Below are 24,639 nucleotides of genomic sequence, written 5' to 3' on the forward strand. Positions count from 1 at the left end.
GATTTGGTGTTGGTTACTGCTATTCTGTGTTGTGTAAATTATTTTTATAGAACTCTCAAAGCCATCAGTGTCTTTTTTTTTTTTTTGCATTACTAACATAAACAATAAGAGTAGGAATATTGTGAAAGAAGGTAAGTTAGCTTTTAGTTAGCTCTGTAAATCCTTACCAAGAATTTGTTTTACTAGATTGAGCTTGAACCTTCAGCTCACTTTGAACTTTTTCAAGAGAGATGTTGTCTTGTTGATATGAAAGAACCTGTTTATCCAAGGTTACTGCTCAAGACTGGAATGCAAAGGACAAGAGCACTAGGCAGAAATAGGCTTTTTCTGGTTTGCTTGAGTGGAGTGGCTTACATTGTAAACAAAACAAAACAAAAAACCCACAAACCCCCAAAAAACCCCACCCAAAACATTAGGTTTTATCTTCTGACTTGACCAATACAAAGGCAGTAGCAGAAGTATCAGTAAGTATGATGGTAATCCATTATGTTTGTCAATTAGGGAAAGTTAACTGCCGATATTTCTTGGTAGATGCTTAGAATGGGTATGTATGTAATTGCTGTTATCTAATGTTTTGTTTCCTTACAGAATTTTATTACCACAGTAGCATAACTTTTATTTCAGTTTTGAGGCCTGAACGCAGATCCCATGAATGGGACACAGCAGCAGTCTAGTACTTGTTGCTGTATTTCTTTACCTACAACTGTTTGTAGTCACCAAATTGCACTTGCATTACCAGCCATAAAACTTACTTACATGCAAGTTTCTCTTAAAGAATTCTGACAGAAGTTGACATTTATTAATATTTTGAGTTAAAAACTTGAAGCGCTGTTTGCATGCATGTTGCAGTGTAGTAAATGGCAGCAAATAGTTCTAACTTTTGTCTTCTTTTAACTTGTGCATTGAAACTAAAAACGTTGGCTTTTGTTCCCCCCCCCCCCCAAACGATTCTCCTGAACGATTGAAAATACAATTGAACTACATTTTGTTCAATTTTAATGCTGGCATTAGTGTGCAGAATTTCTTTGAGAGAAGGAGGCCTTGGAAGAAATTGTAGATAATAGCTCCATGTTTTCCTTCTGTCCTCTTCCTAGGAGAAGCAAAACCTTTCTTGTTGGAACACCATGAGCAACTCAGCAAAACTCCTGTATAATTCCTTTAGAATAGGATTGAACTTCACAGTTATTTTGCCCTTTTGAGAAGCTGTACACTACCTAGTTTAAGAATAGCTGTATGTGTGTGCTTTAGGTTTTGGTTGGTTTGGTGGATTTTTTTTTTAATTCTCAGTTCCTGCCATTTGCTCTAGTAATATATGCATGACTAATCTATAGTTCTACTGAATAATATTCTTTGCCACAGTGCACTCAGATTTACTGTTTAGGGCTTTTCATTGCTGTTGTTGTTGTCTTCCCCCCCCCCACCCCCCAGAGTATAAGCTTGAATAAACACATAGTTAATAGCATCTTGATCTCTCTTTAGAGAAACTTCAGCATTTAAAGACTTTTGTGTTATTTTGGGAGTATCACTTGCCTTTTTTTAATTATATGTATATACTTTTCCTCTGAACTTTGTGCTTCTACTTGATGACTTTATTCAAGGCTTGAAGGAGCTGATGTATTTGTAGAAGGTAGTTATAGTGACTATGGCTTCCTAAACAAGTTCATGTTGTTATAAGGCACAGTAGAACAATTACAGTATTTGCTAATTTGTGCCTTCAGCATTTGTTCTCTGGTCATTTATGTGTACTTTTTTGAAACAAATAATTTGTATTACAGTGGTTGTCTTTTTATAAAGACACTAAGTAAATGGGAACTCATGGGCGTAACTTAACTATGACTTTGTATTATCAAAGTTTCATTCAGTACTCTGGAGATGCACGTTAAACTAGCTCAGTATCACTTAAAGCATTGCAAATAAGTGTCCATACTTTGCAACAGGAGGGTCACCAAAGTGAAGAAATATAAGAGTAGTAAACAAACCAAACCACTCTTAAATGAATGCTAGGAAGCTGTAAGATGAATCTCACTTTAGAACTAGATTTACTTTATTTGTATGATCAAGTTGTCCTGTTCTTTTGTCGAAGATGTCTTCAGAAGCTTACAGGAGCCAAACTCTGTTTGAATTACTAGATGCATTGGATGTATGTTGTGTTCTGTTAATATAGCATCTGTACTGTTTGGGGATTTTTGAGATTGAGAATTTGAAATACAATGCTACGAACAGTTGTTACAAGAGGATAGCTTATGCTGTCACAAAAAGTAAAGTGAATATAGTTGTTGGGCAGCATAAACTATAAACTAACAGTATTTATTTTTTATCTTTCAGAGTACTCAAGGACTGAATTCTGTAGCAGATTTTTCTGCAATTAAAGAACTTGATACATTAAACAATGAAATAGTAGATCTGCAGAGGTACGTAAAGGAGGAATAGTCATAGTTGCCTTAGATTCAGTTGTGATACTTACTGTTTTTAAAAAACCAATTCAATGCATAAGAGAAAACCAGGTGGTAGTAGTCTGCTTTGCTGAAGTAAACAGTTAATATGTCTGTAATACTGTTTTTAACACTTCTACTCTGTTCAGTCAGATGAGTGCATTTAATAACAGCAAGACTGTGAAAGGTCTGTCCCTCATGCCTTCTGGTTATGTTTGAGAGCTGCATATCTTAGCATCGTGAGATAGAAATACTCTCTCCATCTTTATTGGCAGATGAGAATGGAGCAGATCTTTAGGATGCTGGAACTATGATATAAATTGGTATTAGTTGTCTTTGATTTGTAGAGGGAATTCTAAGGACTTTTTTCTAGTGGCAGTAAGGAAGTGAGGTGGGAAAGATCAAGCGGTATGTAGGGTAGAGAGTGGGAAGATGACAGTTTGGATATTATATCTGCTAGGGTTATGATGGTGATAGAGATGTACGTGCTTCTGTTCAGTAAAATAAACAGTTGCACTGAGAAAAATTGTTTAATTTGAGGTCTGCAGACCCTTGAGTTCTATTAATTATTTCTAAGGTAATTAAGAAGATGACTTCAAGTCACTAAGAAAATCAAGTTCATATATGTTGTATAGTCTTCATCATACTCTCAAGACATAGCAGATATTTTTCTTCAGTGATTATTTTGGTACTATCATAAATTTACTGAGAATTATGTTAAGAACAGTAAATTCTGCTGTTTTATAAGTGAGGGTGCTTTATCATGATGAAATCTGCCTGTCTTATGTCACTTGCAGGAATGATTTTATCTGGCAATATGTCAAAGCACAGTCTGTTTCCTAAATACATAAACATTTTTTCACTTCAGCTGCTTATTCTCCCTCTTATTACTCCCACTGCCTCCTTCTCTTCTCCCTGCTCTGCCTTCCTCTGTTGTTCTTTAGGTTGCATTAATTCCAGTTTTGGACTCTCACATTTATTAACCTGAAATATGATTTACGACCATGTGTATTTGCTGTTAGTATCTTAGAAGGAAATAAATTGTTCACAAGCCTGAATTTTTAGATGAAGTTGGTTTTCAGTAGGTGGGCTTGCAGCCTAACATGCAAGCCAGTCTGTTTATGTCTGGTTTTTTTCTTACTGTGTGGTAAGTGGCCTTTCGAAAGTCATTGCTTCCATTTCTTCAGTGGCAAATACACTTGGACAATTATTTAAGACATATTTGAATGATACTAGATTGTTGAAGGTCAGTGGGGGCAACTATTAATAGGTATTTATTTTTAGAAAGGGGAAATTTACTTGGATATAATTTAGAGGTTCAGAATAGAACTGGATTACCAATCAGAGGGTTAAGCCTGTATTGTCAAACTGAAGTGTAATAGTAAAAGGTTTGTATGGTTTCATTAAGAATGACTAGCAAGCTCAGTGTCATAAAGTGAGTTGTAGCTCAAATTGTTTTCATTTTTACTTTTTTCAAGAAAAATAATTTTTTGATTACTTGGAAATCCTTTAGTCACTGTAGCAGAGTAAATGTTCCTTTTTCTGTACCTTCCCTAAGCACAGGTGGCAATGCTAGGCAACAGATTAATCTTTGTGGTAAATGTAGGAAACTTTTCATCTTTGGCAAATCCACATTTCCATTAAAACTGGTGAAGTATGTCTTCAGTCTTGATAGTTACCATATAAAAATGTAACTTAAATGTAAGTTATTTCTGTTAATTTTTAAACAAGATGTATTGTTCAGCTATAGAACTCAATATGTAATAATTGTAGTCCGTGATTCCACTGAGAGGTATCCATGAGAGCTGCATTTCTGAGACCCAGTAATAGAAATTAAATCTATTTTTGAAGTGTTCTTTGGCGGGGGGGGGAAGGCAAAAAAAAAGGCGGCAGAGGAAACGCCTCAAAAGAATGACAATGTCTGGAAAACACAGCTCGTTTGAGAGACTGAGCAAAGAATACAGAGGTGATGTGTTTGTGGCTCAACGGTTTGTGTGGGAAAGATTTCCGGTAGCCAATAGCTCTTTAAAGTAATTCAATAAAAACAATGGCAGGAAGGTGGAGGTTGAGGATCAGATGAAGAAAAAAATGCAGAACACTTGTTTGGATAATTCTCCTCTGGTAGGGGGAAAGATTTGTCTGGGGATGTTGTAGCATCTGCATCATTTTGATCCTGTTAGCACTGCTGCCTGTAAGTTCTGTTTCAGTTGCACGGTATTTTTAGAAAGCTATTTGAAGCTTTTTTGATCAGCATTGTGGGAGGCTAGACCAGATGTTCTTAATATTCTTCTTTTGAGCCATAAAACCTTTTTCTTCCCTAGCAAACCCTGCTTTGCTTTTGTGCATTCAAAGCTAGCTACAGCCCACAATTAGGGGAATCTCTTCAAGCTTTACCAATACTGTGTTACTCTCTAAGCATATTACGTAGTTGAGCTTAACTTATTGCGATCGTAGTTCTCACCAAAGTTGCCACCCTTCCCATACGTTGGGCAGCAACAGTTACATTGTCCTGAATATAAATCCAGGTTATGAGGACCAGAAAGCTGATAAGTTGGTCTCTCAAAGGTAAAGAAACAGCAAAACGTCCCCCAGAAAAATAGGGCTACCTCTCCCTGCCATATACTTGCATCAAGCCTTTATTTCAAAGTTGAGAGATCTACAGCTTCTTAGCAAAGCAATGGTAAGAATTTTAATGTAAGCTAGATTATTTCTTCCAGCCTCTGATTTGGAAGTAACAGAGCTGTTGCATCGTAAAAGATTGGTGGGAACATAAGGGGAGAAGCAACTACAGGTATTTTTTTCTAGAATTGCCAAACTGAAGTACTACTACGCTAGGAATTCCAAAATTACAAATGTATGTGAAAATAAGAAATGTTGGGCAACTGTGAGTGTAGATAATGCTGCCAGCTCCGTGAGTTATCATCTATCACTTATTATGGAAAAGAACTATGACTTTTTGCTTTTGTGACTAAGGTGGTTCTAAGTGTTGGCCATCGAGAAGCCTGGCCAGGGTTGTTTGGCTTGAACGTCTGTACTGACGTGGGGACTCCTTGGTTGTCAGCTATTACAAATATTTGCAGTATGCTGGCTCCCACTTATAAATTACTCCATTCATGAATTAGGATAAAATTTATGGATTTACTAAGATTATTTGCTTGTAAATCATGAAGTATCTGCATTGGAGATGCTTTTTAATCATTGCTTTTAATTTCTTTGATCTGAGGTTCTCCTGACCTGACTATTACTAAAATATGTAGGGGCAGTTGTATTGCTTTCATAAATTGACTTGAAGTGGTTGCAAGTGTCATTTTCTGGCAAGACCACAGTTCTTTTTGGGTTGGCTTCCCCCCCCCAAGTGCTGATGTGGTAAGGGACTTCATGATCCAGGAAATCTGTCATATCCAATAAATCAATTTTGTTACTTGTTTTTGGTTCTTTCAGTTGCTGAGCATTCCTACAGGGGCATACCAGATAGTATGTAAAAGAAATGGAGGCATTCAGAAGAATTAGTGAATTAAGTAGGTCTGTGTTGTCTTTTTTTTTTTTTTTTTTTTAAACAAAGACAAATTACTGTGGGGGAGGAGGGGATGTGTTATGTGTAGTCTATATACACTCAGCTTGTTTTCCTTTGCCTGGGACTGCTGCCTAAGCTTTTCTTGTTCTGTCTGACAATACTTCTTTCACATGATTTTTTCCAATTCATTGTTTGAGTTGTGATTTGGCCAGTGTAAGCTGCCTGTGGGTGGGTATTGTATCCTGTTGCTTGCATAGCATAGTCCAGATTGCAAGGTTTAGGTACCTGGCTTCTCTTGAAATAAAGGGAAGTGATTTTCATCTCTGACAGTCTCTTAGGCATGTCAGTGACATCAGTGTGGAAAGGCTGTGTGTTAAAGTACACATACCTGCTTGCATTTCTATTTCATACCCGAACAGGAAAAATAACAAGTATTTGTTTACCTAGTCAGTTATTCTCTTTTATCTTCAATCAGGAATAATACGCCTGAGTGTTTGCTGTGCTTGATGCATGTCTGAGGGCTTGAAGGTATTTTTTAGCCTGACTTGTATTTGGATCTGTGGAAGTGCTTTATTGAGATTGAGACCCTTTGCTCATGGGAAGTTACAGAAGGCAAAATCAACAGAACTTGCTTCAACCCTGTCTTGTAATGCTTTAAATATTGAAGTACAGCTATGGTACAAATACTTGCTTAGTGAGCTAGAGGAGTGTGCTGTAGCTTTGATGGGGGTGGTAAAGATTTGCTTAGAATCTTCATTATACTTTCTGATGAACGAGAGTGAGGAATTTTATGAAACTTGGAGGCTCACACTTAAGAGAATAGCTAGCCTTGTTCTTCAAAGTCCCTCTTTCCACATCTTTCCTTTTCCTTCCTTGTAAACCTTTCCTTTGGGCACATTCAGCAAGTTACTCTTTAATCAGATACTGAGATAATTACTATAGATTATGTTCTGCTATTATTTATTTTTCAGACCAAATGTTCATTTAAGATCTGTGACATCTGGATTTTTTTTTTCTATTGTACATGGTTTAGCAGTAAACAAGTATTCCTCAGCTTGAGTAAAGAGAACTTAGAGTAGACCTGCTTTACTTCGGAGACAGAAATGCTTTCTTCTGTATTAGATAAGAGTAAACAATAAGATTAATAGCTTTAGATCTATTACCAATCTGCTGCTATTAAAATATGAAGGTACCATAATTTCAATATGCACTAGTAATATAATTTCATAGCTTTTCACTATGGTATTTCATTTAGAAATGTTAGGTTTATCATTGTTCAAATTCTGACTTGTATTGTGTGTTCTAATTTATTAACAAAATCTTTTATGAAAGTAAATATCTGTGTACAGAAGATAGTGTTAAAACTGTAAAGTTTAATGCTTCATCTATGAAAGGAGACAAGAATCCATATACTGTCTAGAGATAAATGTTCTTATGATTTATTTAAAACAGTAACACTTCTGAGTTGTATGCAGGTTTTATTCCCTTTCTTAAAGCTATTGTTATGTCTGACTGCCAAGAATTTATTGATGATAATTCCCCTGTCATCAGTAGTCACTTTTAAACTTGAATAAATGTCTGTAGAGACAGACTTGATATGACACAGCAAATACCTACGTGTGGTGTTTCTAAGCAGATAGCGACTACAGCAGGCTAACCTTTCTTCCTGTGACTGAGCTTACTAACGGGTATATCTAAAATATGATAGGCAAAGTCAATTAATGAGCTAGATTGGCCTGCTGGACATGTTTTCTAACTGCTGTTAGCATAGGAATTACTGTGTTTGCAGGGGTTAATAGATGGAATCTGATGCAATCCCTCCCACTTTTCCCAGCAGTTTTCATTAGACAAGTGCTCCATAGCAACAGTGAGATCACTGGAGACAGTATTTCATTGATTTCTCCCTCCCGCCCCCTTCCATTTTTGAGCCATTCTTATCACTGAAGTGCAGTTGGGTGAAAAGACAGGGGGTTTTATGCAGAACACTTATGTGGGCTTCTGTCTTGTAAATAACTTGGAAAGCAGAAATCCCTTACATCTTTTGTGTTTTAATGTTTCACTATGTATTTAAAGAGAGATACCGGCTTAGGGGGCTGGATAACTGTACCTGCTGTAGCTGATGTTCTTAAGTATTCTTGCATTGTTTGCTGGTCTTCTAGGGAAAAGAATAATGTAGAGCATGACCTGAAGGAGAAAGAAGATACCATCAAGCAGAGGACAAGTGAGGTCCAGGTAAATAAGACACAAAATTATTGTTTAGACACCTGATACTGCACCATGTGGTGCTTTAACGGCAGTGGGATTACTGAGTCTTTAGATCACATCGCTTATTCAGTGATGTGATCATCACTATGAAAAGAAAAAAATTGTTGGCTAAGAAAAAGAATGTGCTTTGAAGTGTATTTGCTGTGTGAATGTGGGTTGGTGTAGATGTATATATTTATATAAATGTGTGAGCTCCTAGGATGTATAGCCTGCATCGAGTTTTAAATGAAAAATATTAGAAATTAATAGATTTCTTTTTTGTTTGTTTGGGTTTTTTCTAGCAAGGCTATCTAATGTATAATTAAAACTAAAGAAGACACTGTAGCACTGCAAATTAATAAACTTAAGTGGCTGAATTAAAAGGGCTTGTATATGGGGCTGCTTCTTAAGAGTCGCAGTAATTACTAGCTTAGGAGGAATGTTGCCTCAAGTTAATTTTGCCTAATATAAGTGGCTTTTTAAAATAATCTGTTTGATTTTTATTTAAAAGGATGACATTGAATTTCCAGAATATTGGAAAAATTAAATTTTGCAAGTGTTTTACAGGGATTAAAAATTATGCAGGCAGCATCAGGGTTTAGGGTGCTAACAGTCTAGCCAAGCCCTGAATTAAATGCTGCAAAGCAATGTTTCAATTAAATTTTAAGCTGCAAAAGCAGCTGGAGTTGCTGCTTTAAGGAAAAAAAAAAACTTTAGTGTGATATCTGATCACTTACATTTATTTCTACATTTATTTTGGGAATCTTTCTTTTTTCAAATAATCTTTATCTGATTAAAAGCAAATAATGCAAGATTTCTGCATTTTACTTTGTGTTGGGCAGAAAAAGAGCCAATGTGTTACAACTGCTGTGAATTTTGTGCTTGGCTATTTAATATCCTTAAAGCCTGGTTGATAATTAATAGTCTGACCTTTCAGAAGATAATCAGATGCTGGCCTGTTAGTCACAATGGCAGCCAGATTCAGCAGCTGCAGGAATGCATACACAAGTTGCCCGTGTCTGTGATTCTGTCCGTGCATGCAGCGGTCATTCCCCTCCCCATGCTGCAGATTGCCTTTTCACACTGTTAAAAATTCTTATGGATATTCCTGGCTTTGCACATAGGATGATTTTGTTAGTGTGTTCTGGAATCTGGGTGTGCTTATGTGAAGGTTGAGTTTTCCAGTGCCTTTGCACAAAAGGTGTATAAAGCTAAATAAAATCCTTGCCTTTAATGTTACAGTATTAGTGTCATCTGCATATGTTTAGTGTGTGATAGTCAGCAGCATCACAGAATCAATTAAGTCATTGTATCCAGAGCAATAATGTTGGAAGCAACCGTCTCAGGTCTTTAACCTCTTAGTGATCACACAAGCTATGTGTCCCTTTTTAAATGGAGTTCTAGAGTTCTGTTAGCCTGCAGAGAAGAAACAGTCTATTACTGGCTTGTCAGAAAAAATGCGAAACCATGGGGATCAAGTAGGACATGGCTGCAGCATTTGTTTAAGCTGGTGGCCCTTTATCTCTGGTCCCTTTCTTGCTCCTGAATGTTGGACAATCTGCATGTTTCAGGAAACTTTCTAGAACTTCAGAGAAAAGTGGTGACAGACTAAGAATATATTTACATCATGCTTTTTTTTTTTCTTCTGGGTTTATTGTAATGGTGACATTTCTAAAGATGGTGTACAAAACCAGTGTGTTCTGATCTGCCACCTTGGATCAAGTTAGTTTCGTAGCATCACACTCCAGGGTTTCCGATACCAGAATTACTTACATGCACACAAATTATAATCTCAAATATAGCCATGGTCTGTTATGATCAAACTGTTTTGTATGGGAAGAGGGAAGGAATGACAGTTTTTCTTCTATACAATAATTTATATACTATGTAAATAGACACTAAAAAACAAAGAAAAAGAGTTGGAGGGAAAACATGGTATACTGGTGGATTTTAATGTGCTTATTAAAATAACAGCTCTTTAGAAGCAAAGATTAAGGGGTGTTTTTTCTTGAAAAGTTATGAACAGAGTAACAAAGATCAAGTAACTTCTAAGGCACCATTTCCTTAACTTATTCTGTGATTGGATTAGCATTTTCCTATAAATATAGGAGTATTAAACTCATACATGAAATACTTTTCTTGGCAGTAGAGACCCCATAATAAATGGCATCTGGAAATGCCTTTACCTGGCTGTCCCGTTGCTCTCTTGTCACCAGCCTGCTCTTCTAGTCACAGCTGTTGAAGGACAGTGTGCCTCGGTGGCTAGCCACTGCCTCAAGCAATGGGCTCTTGGACACATTCACAAGATTGTCATCTTGCATTTCATGTGTATGGTCATGCGAACCTGCCAAGACTCTGAAATAAGTGGCAGTTCTCCTGGCTTTCCCAACAATTACTGCGTGTTCCCTAGAATTTTATTGACGTGAAGTCACAAGGTCTAGGTTTTGCTTTTCAGTGGGATACTGAAACTTTGTAAAGACATTTGTAGAACAAATGCACGTAACTCCTGAATAAAGCAGAACGTATTTACATCAATCGGAGGAAAAAAAATGTAACTGCATGTGAGAGACTGCTTCAGAGAAGGGGAGGTGGGGTGGGTGAAAGGTATTTTGGGACTGTCCTTCCAAGTAGTCCAGAATGTTTCTGGCCTTCTCTTCTAGCCTTTTGATCTCCTTGTTGGCCTGAGTTTTCTTAAACAGATTTACACTATGAGTATCCCACTCAGCACTGGATTTTCCCTATTCTTTCTTTGTTGGAGTGCACCAAAGCCATTAGCAAGTCAGTGAAGTTTAACTTTTCTGTGCTGTTTCAGGCTTAACAGTCCTTAGCACATGAATCGTTTGGTGAAGTACAGACTGGCAAGCTATAAAATCCATTGCCTATCTGGAAATACAGATCTCTAGACTCTTCTTCTCCTATGCTACATTAGCATGGAGAGTTATAATGATGGTAAATTTAATACAAGGGTCACTATTACCATAGAAATGCTAGTTTGTACCACCTCAACTATGTTAATGGTTTTCATACAGAATCTCATTCAGTGCTTAAACATTAAGATGATGCTTCTCTGCTGAGGGTATTCTTTGAAATCAAAGCTTAATTGGGGCCTGGTTTACTTCATGAAGATGTATCTTTGAGTATTAGCCCCAGTTCTGTGTATTGCTTTAATTTTGGAGTGGTTATGTGAACGCATTTGGGTTTTGGGGTTTTTTTCTTCTTTTTTCTTCTGGGAGCCGTCAGGCTTAGTCAGGTCTCTTCAGTGCTTCTCTACTGCTCTGCCTAGACCAGACACTGGGATTCAAGGAACAGTAGCAAGAGTGGAGGTGATCTATATTTAGCATTTGTATGTGAATTCTTGCTTCGTCTCAGAGAAAGGAGACTGAAATCTCTTTAAGCTGTTACCTTCCCCCCCGTTGCTTGTGTTGAGTGTCAGCTGATACCGGCTTTTCAAAGCGATGTAGAAAATGAATGGATCAGGAGTGTCCCAATTATCCAAGTCAGTAGCTGCTGTAAGAGCTTTTTGTGTGTGTGCTTGTTTCTCTCTCATAGATTAGAAATAACCAGTAATTTACCTAGTGTGACTGCTGTACATCAGTCGTATACCCTATACTGAACTTCAACTGTGATTTGAGTGTTTTTGTGGGCGTTTGTTGTTTTGTTTGGTTTACAGGTTTTTGGTGGGGTTTTTGTCTGTTTGTTTTCATAAAAGCATCTATGCTGTTTCTTCATGTAGTTTTCCAGTTGTCTTGAGGTTACCTATTTCCCTAGCATCTGACTGCTGCACCATACGCCTTTCTATTTCTATCTGGCTCTTTTGTCCTGATTATCTGGAGCTGTTAGCACATGTGGATAAACTATTGCCCTCACCAAAAAAAAAACCCTGAACAAAACACCCCTAAAAAGGACAACAGGATCTTATTTTAGAGTAGCACACAAATGTATGATCTAATCAGAAATTCACGTCAGCTTGTTTTCTTATCCTCCTTGATTTTCTATTTGTTTTTTACTGTTCATGATTCTTCCTTCAACTACCATATTTTCTCGGAAAGGCTGCAGTCTTCTCTTTTCATCTAATATTTTTCCTTTTGTATTAATCCTTTTTGATCTCCCTGTATTATCTCTTCCTCTTGACTTTGACGATTCTTTCTTGTTCCAAAATTCTTAACGTTTTTTTCAATGTTATCTCTGCAGTTTGAAGTATAACCATTCCTGTTGCTCGGAAATGAACTAATTATCATATGATACCACTTAATGTGCTTAGAACACAGGATACATATATACTGCTGTTCCATAAGTTAAAAGATGCATATTTGTATATGAAATGTGCATTTCTTACCAGTACTGTTACATGGAAAATACGTTTTTGGCTGACTTGCAAAATCAAAGACAGGGAGGCTCTAGAAAGGAGTGCATTTGGGTTAACAATGCACTGATTCGGTCCTTTACCATGTTGCTAAAACAAGTTTCTATTTTTTGCCATGTGCTTTCAAAGGGGGAAGGAGCAGAATAAAGAATTTCTATTATTAAGGAACTCAGTAAAACGTGTTGCTAAAACATAGGAGAGAGACAGTGTAGCAGCCTGAATAAAGATGACTTCTAAATTCAAAATGAAACCCCAACCTCTCTGTAACACAGTTAATCTCTGTGTTGATGCATGATCTTCAATATTTCAGTGAAATTCTCTTTACTAAAGAAAAATAGAAAATAACCTGATTATTTCTGTGTATTAGAATTTGAGAATATTTGCTTGTCTGATGTTTTATAAATGCTGGCTTTTGAAAGATAATTTGTTGACACTTTGACATCTGAGTTAGCACTGCAGTTTATACTGCGCAATTTAGTGGTTAGGAGGATGGAGGGAACAAATGCAAAGTTAATCTGTTTTATTACAGGATCTACAAGATGAAGTAAAGCGGGAGAGCAGTAATCTGCAAAAGCTGCAAGCTCAGAAACAGGAAGCGCAGGAAATCCTTAATGATCTTGATGAGCAGAAGGCCAAGTTGGAAGAGCAACTTAATGATATCAGGCAGAAGTGTGCAGAGGAGGCCCATTTGGTAAGGTCCAGTGGCTAAGGCCCTTGGAAGAGTAAATGCCTCGTTTTGAAGAACTCTGCCTTGCAGTGTTACACTTGGGGCAGGAGAGAAAACTTTAATGAGTACACAGCCTGCATGTCAAGATTTTGCAACCAACAGAGAATAGGAAATATGTCACTTCTTTCAGTGATGCCCTAACTTAGTGTGTCAAGAAATACACTGAGATATACTTGCACACAAATAAGGTTAAGTGCAAACAAATAATGTGAAATTATGCAATATAAGTGTAATTAGAAGCGCTAATTCCTGGGACTAATTTCTTAGCAGTTAAAAAAAACATGGTTATGTTGATTTTTTCTAATACAAAGCTATAGTATTTCTTTAAGGTCTGAAATGATATTTTCATTATTAGGAATATCTATGTTGGTCAGGAAACCAGCTAGAATACTATGATCTTATTGAGACCAGTAGGGGATTAACCTTTCATTGAGGTATGATCTCTGCAATAGCTATGAGGTTTTTACTTTTTCTGGTTATAAAGAATAGTATTTGGATGTGTTTGGAGGTGAGGGGGTTTTTTTTATTTGGCTTTGAAATATTTATTCATGCTTTAGATTGCCATGCTGAAGGCTGAAATAACAAGCCAGGAATCAAAGATTTCAGCGTATGAAGATGAACTGACCAAAGCTCAAGAGGAGCTGAGTCGCCTGCAGCAAGAAACTGCAGAGCTTGAGCATTGCATAGAGTCTGGGAAAGCACAGCTGGGACCTCTTCAGCAACATCTGCAGGATTCACAACAGGAAATCAATTCAGTAAGGCAGTGTGAAAGACCAAAAAAAAAAATTTTTTTTTTAGCTTCAACCTTTAGTGTGGTTTTTCCTTAAGGGGAAGGCGTTGTTTTCTTTTTTCTTCACTGTTTGCGCATGTCTTTAGTTGCTTACATGTGTGTTCTGTGCTAGTAGTTTTTAGGATTCTTGGAGGCCGACTCAAGTCACTCAGGATACTTCATTATTTTTGTTAATAAAGAGATTAATAATTTATATTTCATAAATCATTTGTCTTAATGAAAAATAGATAATGCATGTTTAAATTCTCTATGTCCAGTAGTTAGTTTGCTTTCTCGCTCAGCCATGGCCTGGGGCACAATCTCACTATTCTTTAATTGATGGAAGTCAGTATAACATTGCTAACGTTTACTTAGTGCATTGTTGAAGGGGGAAAGTAAGGTGAGTGTAAGAATAAATTGGATTGAGACTAGATACTGAGAATGCTTTCACCTCCTATCTGTAATCAGTAATTTATTATTACTTCAGCGATGTGTTAGCTTCACCCTTTCCTCATCATTCTTCTCCTCTGACTTGCCAGCTGTATAATATATGAGCCAGAGCACATCATTATCAGGTTAAAAACAAAATAAGAAGCCTTCCTATTAACTTTGAACCCTAGAAATGGCTGACTTTTGGGTTGGTAATTTCACATAATTCATGTCTGTAACTTGTTAACAGGTTGGTTTTTTTCTTAAGACTTCCACTGCTAGTGTTCATGCAAGAACACTTTCTTCTGTTGAAGACCCATAGAACATACTAATAATTTTTAAATTTGGCTTTGAGGTTTAGAAACTGAGTGGTAAACAAATGGATTTTTTCATCATTTCACCACAGGTAGAGAGCAGGTTGGCTATTTCAATATTAATATACTAGCAAGAAGTACTTGCAGCAAACAGATTTGAGGCTGATAAGTGGTTATGCTTGACTGTACTACAACATCATTTTTTTTTATCTAACGGGTGGTCTGACGTCAGCGTTTTTGAAACAAAGACACCTGGAGTTGTCTTTGCTGCCACCGACTTGACATGTACAAGGCAATGAAAACTCTATTAGGTGACTGACCAAGAGAAGTCAGTGGGATTTAGACACCTAAATATCTGAACTATGTTCATCCTTCTGCATAATCTGCCAAATCCAGTAATTCCTTCATAACTGGCAGTTTGGTTGTAAATGTTTGCCCTGAGGCACTGCATCAAGCATATTGCTGAATTATTGTATTATTAATTACTTATTAACATGTGGATGTAACTATCTGCTTAGGAAGATACACTGTGGATTTTGTAGACTTCAAAAGCCATGTGGACGAAGATAATGAATTTCTAACTTTCCTTCTTGGAAGATGAGAATTCTGATAAAGCAGCCTTTTTAATTCAGAGTTTAAGGCAATTACAAATGCATAATTTAAAAAAAAAACAACAAAACAAACCAAGAACAACAAAAACCCAAACAAAACCAACCAACCAAAAAAACCCCTGAATGCTTTGTAACTCTTCTTATGAGTTTTAGTAGAAATAAATCACTGCCAGTGATGCAGTCTGCTTCCTGGGCAGAAGGTTCTCAGGTCTGTCCTTCAACTACATTACATCTCTTCTAAATCAGATTTGTGCTTATTTCTCACATTTCACCCTTTGAATGAAAGAACATGAGGTTTATTATATTGCTTTTGAAAATAAGAGTTTCAGACATATAATCTCCATCTTAAATATAAGAGGGGACAGTCATATACTAGCTTCTTTGCACTGCCATACTGATGCATACACATTTATTTCTGATTACAGGTGCAGACAAAACTTCTTGAGCTAAAAGAACTGGAAAATAACCAATTTACTTGGCACTCTCAGCCACATAATACACTTGTTAATGGAACTGCGGATCATTCTAGTCTTAGCAACAGTAGCAGTGAAACTGCTAACCTTAATGAGAATGCCGAAAGGGAAAGTATAGCAGAAGATGAACAAATAACCAGTGCGTCTCCAGTGAGTAGTGTTTTGCCTGCTTGATCATGATGCAATGCAGCTGTGAAGTTGGAATAAGTTAAGAATGTATCAAGATTGATTATGTTTTTAAACACTTGCACAAGTGAAATTTCAGGGTGTTACTCTGAAGGACTATGTTTCAGCCATCTGAAAGTTGATAAGCAGAAAAAGAGGCAATTTTAGCTTCGCTGGAAAGTGGCAATAAGAGTTTTTCTGTATTTGTTTCCAAAGCAAAATATCATAAAATGAATAGTAGAATTAACATTAAAGGAGAGCAGCTGTCTCCAGTTGGTGCAACAAGAATGGAATAAGGAATAGTACAGAAAACCTAAAGCTGTCTTGCTTTAGATGTCCCTCCTTATGTCCCAGTAGATTCTCGATTGATTTTTTTTTTTCTTTTAAACTTTCATAGGGTTTATGGAACATTTCAGTATGTTCTATAATAAGCATGAACCTATTGAAGTATCCTCTAGTATATTCTTTTAGCTATTTAATACTTAGAAGACTGCACAATATAATTTTATCTACTTATTTACAGTGAATTGCTTTTATCCTTATATAGATAAGAAATAGTCCTGAAACAACAGCCTCTGTTGTGGAAGAAGAGAAAGAGACCCCAGCTGCAGCTATTACCAAAAAAGTAAGTTTGTTCAGATTTGAGGGAGGAAAAAGTAGATTAAAAAATCCTAGTTCAGCTGTTTCAGGCTTGCATCATGTCACTTGCATTGTGATCATAGAACAGAGAAATAAAATTGTCACTTCTTACTGTTTTTATTTAGAGTGTGATGTTATGAAAACATTTCATCTCATATAGCAGGCAGGTTGTTGTTGAGAAATACTTTGGATCTCCATTGATGAATTATGTAGAATTCTAGCTGTGTCTTTTTTTTTCAGATTTAAGAAACTACAAAATGGTAACACAAGGTGACACAAGTGTTTTCCATCCTGCATGTCCTAAAAATTTAATACCTTTCTCTACTACTTTTGCATTGCCCAGGAAGATCCATTTGATGCTGAATCTCATCCATTGCCTGATCTAGTTTCTGAAGCCAGCTTGGAGTTCTTCCAGTCTGACCCTTTTGTTGGCAGTAAGTAAACTTTTCTCTCTAAGTGCAGATTTGCACAAACAGGTCTTGTATGAACACGTCAGACAAATCTTCACCTTGGAACTGCTTTCTACAGAGTAGATGCGAAGGTGTTTGAGTGACAGGAGTGTGGAGCCAATAGCATTACAAAAATAGAAATGATAGAAATGAGAGTTCCAGGGGGTTTCTCTTTCCTTCATCTGAACTTTTTAATTACCTGTGAAAATTGCACCTTTCCCTCACTGCTTTTACCTCCCACCCCCACCCCCCAATTTACAGCACAGATCCACAAACAGATCAACTGAGGGTTCAGTGAGCTGTGGTGTGGGGAGGGTGCGGGTGGTTGGGAATGAATGGCTGTGGCCTACTTATGGTGAGTTTGGCACTCAGGAAAAGGTAATGTGTAACTGCACCATCTGTTCGTCTTGTGGAAGTGCTATGCTTTATTTTAAGAACTTGCCACTTATGAATGCTGTTGCTCTGACTTTATTTTTTTCTTTTATGTTGGAAGAAATGATCTGTCTATATGGAGGCACTTGGAGAAGGGGGCTTAACTTGGATTAACTGCTGAAGCAGATGTTTTCAGCCACATTACTATGATTGTACATGCTTACTTTCAGAATCAACATGGTCTGATCAATTTAGCTCATGTTGCTTTGAAAGGAAAATAAGCTAAATTAGTTTCAGATCACTTGGCTTCTGAAAGAATGTCAGTGCAGATTTAATACTTTTAATGAATAAATTAAACGAATTTAAAACAGCTTGAATGTTTCTGTTTAGATAGTGCTTGATTTTTGTTTATATTGAAGTGGTCCTACGTACAGCACATGACAAGGCCTTTATTTCAGAGGAGAAAGGCATGTCTGTTAGTAGCCAACCTTTTGGGCTTTGCGTGCTCAGTATGTTCTGGGGTAGATACCCAGGGCTAAGAGACAGTGTATCTGTGTCTCTTAGATGTAGATGAGAGAGTAGAACTGATATAATTGAGATTGTGCATCCAGCACAGAAATGAGCACTTAGGACCTACCATCCATAGCTCCTGTGAGAATTAATGAAAACTGGGACTAAGCTTCTATCAGTAGTTAGCCTGGATTAGCATGGTGGTAAATACTGCATAAACTGTGTGTTTATGGACAATAGCCAACAGAAATGCATCTTTGAGATGGCTGCTTTTGTGTGTGTTTCATGCTGGTACCAAGCTACTTATTAATATTTGCTTCATCTAATACTAGCTCTTGTTTTTCCACTAAAAATAGTGAAATTATTCCTCTGAGTGAGAGTTGTTTAAATTCTAGCTGTAGAAATGAGTTTATATCGAAAAGACTTCAACTGAGTATATGTTTTATGACAAGTAACTTTTTTTTAAAAAAACCAACAGGTGATCCCTTCAAAGATGACCCTTTTGGGAAAATTGGTGAGTAACTTTTAACTTCTAACGTGTGTGTTCTTCTAAATGATTCCTATTAGAAGAGCACATGGGGAAAAGCATCACTGCTTTCAGTGTGTGTAAAAAAAAAAAAAAAAAAAAAAAAAAAAAAAAAAAAAAAAGATGGAAATAACCCAAAAAGTCATCATAGGATAGATGGATGGCAGTAGCAGATGGCCACTTGTGTTAAAGAACTTCCCTCTTGCTGTTGGAAGTATCTGTAGTTGGGATTTAAGTATGTGAAGGTGGTGAACAGAAGGCCCCAAATTCCTGCTACCTGTTTTGTATGCAAAGAAGTATGACTGTACCCTTTCAAAAGCTCCTAACTTACCATCTTTCTTTAGAACTTAATACTGGAAAAGGTGGGAAGTGTCTCTTTAGACTGGCTGTATAGGCAATGGCATTGTGTTATTTGCTTGGTCCTGAAGGGAGCTACTGGTGACAGAAAAGCAAAACGGCTAGTGGGAAGGCTTAAAACAAAATAGCGTTGTACACCAAATGTCGAATAAGAAAACATGAGTTGTGTTTGGGGAGAGGAGGGTAGGAGAGTTCAGAGAAACATTAGGTTTTGTAAAAGACTTAATTTTAGGGGGATTGGTTAAAGAAGCTATATGCTTCTATATGCTCAGATGATTCTGGAACTGAACCACTGGCACTATCCAAAGTTTTTCATGATGTGCAGAAAATATTGGCTTGTCTAATGTTTTGAATCACAGAATACAAATTATTCACAGATTAATTTCGTACTTCAAAGATCTTTCATCTTAAATGTGTCACCTTCTTGCAGTATGAAAAAAGCAATATAACGTTTAGTTTTTAAGATGTAAAGCTTGCAGAAATGTTAATGAGACGTTTACTTTTTAGATCCCTTTGGTGGTGATCCCTTCAAAGGCTCAGATCCTTTTGCAGCTGACTCTTTTTTCAAACAATCCTCCGCTGATCCTTTTGTGACTGCTGGCACTGATCCATTTAGCACTGCAGACAACAGTAATATCACAGTAAGTTGAATAGCATACTTCTTCCTTCTATATGTGATTTGGACAAAATAACCTATTTTGCACATTTGGACATGCCTTGAAATGCTGATAGTGAGAAATCACGTAGATAAAAGGTTACCTCTTACCCCATGGCTCGCTCTGGTCTTTTTTTTGTGTCCTATTTCCTAGAAATAGTCACAGATGAAATAGAAGTAAAAATAAAAACATTTTTAAAATGTTTCGGCGTTGGACCTTCATTGCTCTGCAGATATGAACATTTGAGAATAATGAACTAAGTTCTATTGCTAGCTGGTGGAACTTACTAAACATTGAAAGAAACCCAAGATTAATCTCACCAAGTTATGCTGAGACACTTTATTTTGCCTCCAAAGCTTATAGGATCAATAAATATGTTCCATATCTTATCTGAAATCTGATGTGGTATGGGTTTTCCCCTCTGAAAAGACAAGTTGTTCTATAGGGGTATGTTGTTTGGGTTTTGTTGTGGGTTTTGTTTTTTTTTTTAGTGTCATTGAAGTCCCCTCATAATGTGGTGATTCTTACTGAATGCACGTCTTTCACGTGTACTTAGGTGTAACTTTTAGCTGTTCACATTAAAACTGAGCAGTTACAGATTCGTCTTGAGCCTATAATAAGGTAGTTGGGCATGAAACCTTGTCTTCCAAATGAGAGTTGATACACAAACAATCTAAGAAGCTGAAATTCTTTACGTTATAAGTTTGTCTCCATCTTTTTTCCTTCTCAGTGCTACTTCTATTCATGCTTCATTTCCAGTTTTGTGTGTGTATAAAATATGCACATATATATATAAAAATTAGATATATGTGGATTAGGAGGCAAGTTAGGTGGCTCTAGACTGTGCCTGAGGTGAGCCCACAACAGCCAGGAGAGTGAGAAATCACTGCACCTAGCAGTGGTGTTCTTGACCTTCCATGTCATATGCATTATGCATATCTCAAGGTCATATTGTACACCACAGCCTACACCTCCAACCTTAAAAATTAGTTTTCTACAATCTTCAATACTTACTCGGCACGCTATCCTTTGCAAAGTCTTAATGTTCTAATATAACCAATTCTTGGTCATGTTACAGTCTGATAATAAGGGAAGTACAGAAGGAGGGAGGGGGAGGCTCAGAGCTGTGGCGTGGGATTAGCAGTTGATTCTTGTGAGGTGTGTATTTCTGAAGTGAAGCTGTTACGCATTCATCCTAAATGCTTTACCACACTTTTTTTGGTGTTGCCGTCTTGTAGTTAATCTTTATGAAGGTGGCTCTGGTTGGAGAAATCTGAGAACAAAATGAGGGATAGATATTCTTAAATTTTGCTTTAGTGTTTACCAACTATGTTGCACATACTTTTTTTCATCCTTTGAAAGTACTGATTGCTGTTTTGAAGAGGAGTTTCTGTTAACAGACTCGTTTACTGATGCCGATTAAAAATTACTTAAATATTTTATCTTAAAACTTCTAAACTAAAATAATTTGTGATTGTATTCATAGAATGAGGAATCTTTTAAGCTGAAAAACAAATTTCCCTCCAAAGAAATTTTTTATTTTAGACAGAGATACCGAAGAAGAATGACCCGTTTGCTCCTGGTGGAACAACTGTTACTACATCAAATGATCTAGGTAAAAGTAGATTGTACACATCAGACTTGTTGGGGTTTATTTTTATTTGGTTTTGCTTATTTTTGTTTCTAGTCTTGTAACTGAATTTGCGATGGAGCATTTTAGGGATTTGCAAAGTTTTCTGAATTTTCCTATAAAGTATGACATAAGTTTGCAGGGGGCTATTTTTATGAAACAAAACTGTATCATTATCTGTAGTGCGTATCACTGAAGACTGAGTCTGAAAAAATGCTCCTGTGCCTTACCTAAAACTGGTAAAATACCCTGATCTAAGTGTTTGGACTGTTTGAATGGTTTGTAGTGCTACCCATTAGGGTTGTTTTTAGAGACGTCATGCTACTTTCTAAGTAACATAGAATCATAGAACGGTTTGTGTTGGAAGGGACCTTAAAGATCATCTAGTTCCAAGCCCCCTGCCATGGGCAGGGACACCCTCCACTAGACCACGTTGCCCAAAGCCCCATCCAACCTGGCCTTGAACACTTCCAGGGACAGGGCGTCCATAACCTCTCTGGGCAACCTGTGCCAGTACCTCACCACTCTAACAGCAAAGAATTTCTTTCTAACATCTAATCTAAATCGACCCTCCTTCAGCTTAAACCTATTACCCCTTGTCCTGTCACTACACTCCCTGATAAACAGTCCCTCACCATCTTTCCTGTAGGTCCCCTTCAGGTACTGGAAGGCCGCAATTAGATCTCCCTGGAGCCTTCTTTTCTCCAGGCTGAACAATCCCAACTCTCTCAGCCTGTCCTCATAAGAGAGGTGCTCCAGCCCTCCGATCAGCTTCGTGGCCCTCCTCCTGGACTCGCTCCAGCAGCTCCATGTCTCTCCTGTACTGGGGCCCCCAGAGCTGGATGCAGTACTCCAGGTGGGGTCTCATGAGAGTGGAGTAGAGGGGCAGGATCCCCTCCCTCAACCTGCTGGTCACACCTCTTGATGCAGCCCAGGACACAGTTGGCTTTCTGGGCTGCAAGTGCATGCTGCTGGCTCATGTTGAGGTTCTCATCAGTCAATACCCCCAAGTCCTTCTCCTCAGGGCTGCAAACATACAAGATAGCTTTGTACTACAAGAGGAGATGTGGGATAGAATAACTGCTTCATCAACAGTTTTCACTGTTGAAGTTTGCTCCTTTTGTTTTGCCATGACCCTTTCTCACCTGAAAGCTAAAGATGTTTTAGGGAAGACTCCAGTCTCCTGTTCTCCCCAGTTGCACTGACAAGGGGTAATCCAAAACATGACTCCGCATGTGATTTCATATTGTAAAACTGTTCAGTTTAATCATAGGGAAAAAAAACCCTGCTGTTTTCTAGAGACACAGAAGTAAGTATTGGTAAAGACAGTGCACTTCTTGCTTTACAGTAGAGTAGCGGTTTTCACGTATTGTGAAGCATATAGGAATGAAAGGGTACTGCTGAATTAGATTGAGATGATACGGGGTTTAGATAGTTTATTCCACAAGTGGGCCTACAGTCAGAAGTGAGCTCTTGTTCTGTTCGTATATATATGTCTGTGTATGTATATTTATGGGTGTATGCACACAGAAAATACCTCTGATGTATACATACATGTATCTCAGCAAAACATCCAGTAGTATGGTTATTTCATACTTTCAGTGGAATTTAACTTTTTTTAAATCTAGGAAACAAGAATACCGGTACCATCTTTTGAATTACTCCCTGTTCAGGAGAATTATTATTCTTAATCAGTTGTTGACATGTAGAGTTTTGTAAAAGCTACTTAATAACTTAAGTAAAAGCAACCACCTCATAAAATACTTCATTTGAATTAGCCTATGCTGCAAAATATGTAACATTTGTTTTTTGTTGTGGGATTTTTTTCAGTCTCTTTCATATTTAACTTTTAATTTCATTCTGTTTGATTTGTGTGGATTTAGCTACAGACCCCTTTGCCTCTCTGTTTGGAAACGAATCCTTTGGAAGCGGCTTTGCTGACTTCAGTACGCTGTCAAAGGTAATAAGAAGCTACTGCCACTCATGGAAAATGCATGAAACTCAGCAGTGCCAAGACCTAGCTTACTCCCTCTACCAACACTTCCATTACAGTTTTGCCACCTCTAAACATTTATAATGGCTGACTTTCTTGAAAAAGAGATCCTTAAAATAAATTGTCCTGCAGTTCCACTGTGAAGAATGCAATGTGATCTTTGTGGCTTTATAAGTATTTTCTCTGTTTGAAGTGATATTATAATTTAAAAATTTGCTGAGTTTAACAGCAAAAGTGTTACTTTTGCATGCATAACTGCACTCAACTTTATATTGCTGTAGACACTAACCATTCCTGATTCTTCTTTATTTTCAATCTCCTGGAGTATGTGAATGATATGTTTAAAAACAAACAAAAGTATTTTCTTTTTGTCTTAGTCCAAACTTTCAGTTCTAAATAAATACTGCATTATTGAAAAGAAGGGCAAGTGTTAGAATTGCACTGAAAATGTGTACATGGCTGTTTTCTTTGTTGAAGGCCAACAACGAGGATCCCTTTAGCTCTTCCACATCGAGTTCTGTCAACAATGTGATCATAACTAAAAACTTATTTGAGGAACCACCAGCTAAAAATGAGGATGTTCCTCCTGCATTGCCCCCTAAAACAGGAACTCCCACGAGGCCCTGTCCGCCACCACCTGGTAAGAGCTGATACTGGGATGTTGTTAACAATTAGCTCCTTCAATATTGGCAACGGGACAATAATTATGATGGGATGGTGAAGTGTCTGAATGTAGAATCAGTGAGCAAGATGTGTAACAAGTGTGTTCCTGATCTGTTGGTGGTTTCCTCAGAGTTAAATTTTGCGTGGTGTTTGGGATCATAGTTTGGCTTTCTGAAGAGAGAAAGGATTAAGAAAACAGGAAAAAGTAGTTATTGCAAGTATCTGCAAGAACATAACATGGCTGCAAATTAAATGGTTACTAATGTGATACGTTGTGAATCTTGCATTAAATTATGCTTAAAAGTGAGAATTCAGTGTGTTTTATCCATTGTGAAACCTCTGGGTTTAATGCAAAATGAATTAAATAGGGATAAATGATTGTCTTGGGCTTTCACATTAACTTTTTTCCAGGTGGCCTTGCCAGAGGTCTGTAGTAGTAAACCTAGACGATGTCATAGTAATCTGCTCAAGTGATACTGAGTCCTCGGGTCTACTCCATGACACAAACCACCCTGCTTTCCAGAAAAGGCCATGATTATCAAAGGCAACACCACCTTCTTGTGGTTGCAACAAGCCCATGTTTCAACAGACTCCTGTCTCCCAATTTTTTTTCTATAGATTGGAAAATTAATTACTAGTATTCCTTTTTAAGTTTCTCTCCTTTGTTTCATTTTCTTTAAAAACTACTGCATAATTTTTTCGCTATTACACTATATGGATGAATCTTAAGGTGTTTTGGAAAACTGTGTAGCATGAACCTTAAATATGTATTTGTCTTTTTCCTCAAAAGAAAGCGGAACACA

At 37.2% G+C, this 24,639-nt stretch overlaps 1 protein-coding gene across 7 annotated transcripts in view; it reads left to right on the plus strand.

Moving 5' to 3' along the window:
- Window positions 1-24,639, plus strand: part of EPS15 (epidermal growth factor receptor pathway substrate 15) — a 52,598-nt gene that overhangs the window by 22,289 nt on the left and 5,670 nt on the right. For all 7 annotated transcript variants that reach the window (XM_075759422.1, XM_075759427.1, XM_075759429.1 and 4 more), the window contains exons 12-23: window positions 2,326-2,411; window positions 8,106-8,178; window positions 13,083-13,244; window positions 13,838-14,035; window positions 15,829-16,026; window positions 16,589-16,666; window positions 17,024-17,114; window positions 18,490-18,525; window positions 19,402-19,535; window positions 21,096-21,165; window positions 23,064-23,140; window positions 23,651-23,813. In XM_075759422.1, the coding sequence (XP_075615537.1) occupies window positions 2,326-2,411; window positions 8,106-8,178; window positions 13,083-13,244; window positions 13,838-14,035; window positions 15,829-16,026; window positions 16,589-16,666; window positions 17,024-17,114; window positions 18,490-18,525; window positions 19,402-19,535; window positions 21,096-21,165; window positions 23,064-23,140; window positions 23,651-23,813 (1,366 nt within the window). The remainder of the gene's footprint in view (window positions 1-2,325; window positions 2,412-8,105; window positions 8,179-13,082; window positions 13,245-13,837; window positions 14,036-15,828; window positions 16,027-16,588; window positions 16,667-17,023; window positions 17,115-18,489; window positions 18,526-19,401; window positions 19,536-21,095; window positions 21,166-23,063; window positions 23,141-23,650; window positions 23,814-24,639) is intronic.

Source organism: Balearica regulorum, chromosome 8 (genome assembly GCF_011004875.1).
Source record: "Balearica regulorum gibbericeps isolate bBalReg1 chromosome 8, bBalReg1.pri, whole genome shotgun sequence".
NCBI lineage: Eukaryota > Metazoa > Chordata > Aves > Gruiformes > Gruidae > Balearica > Balearica regulorum.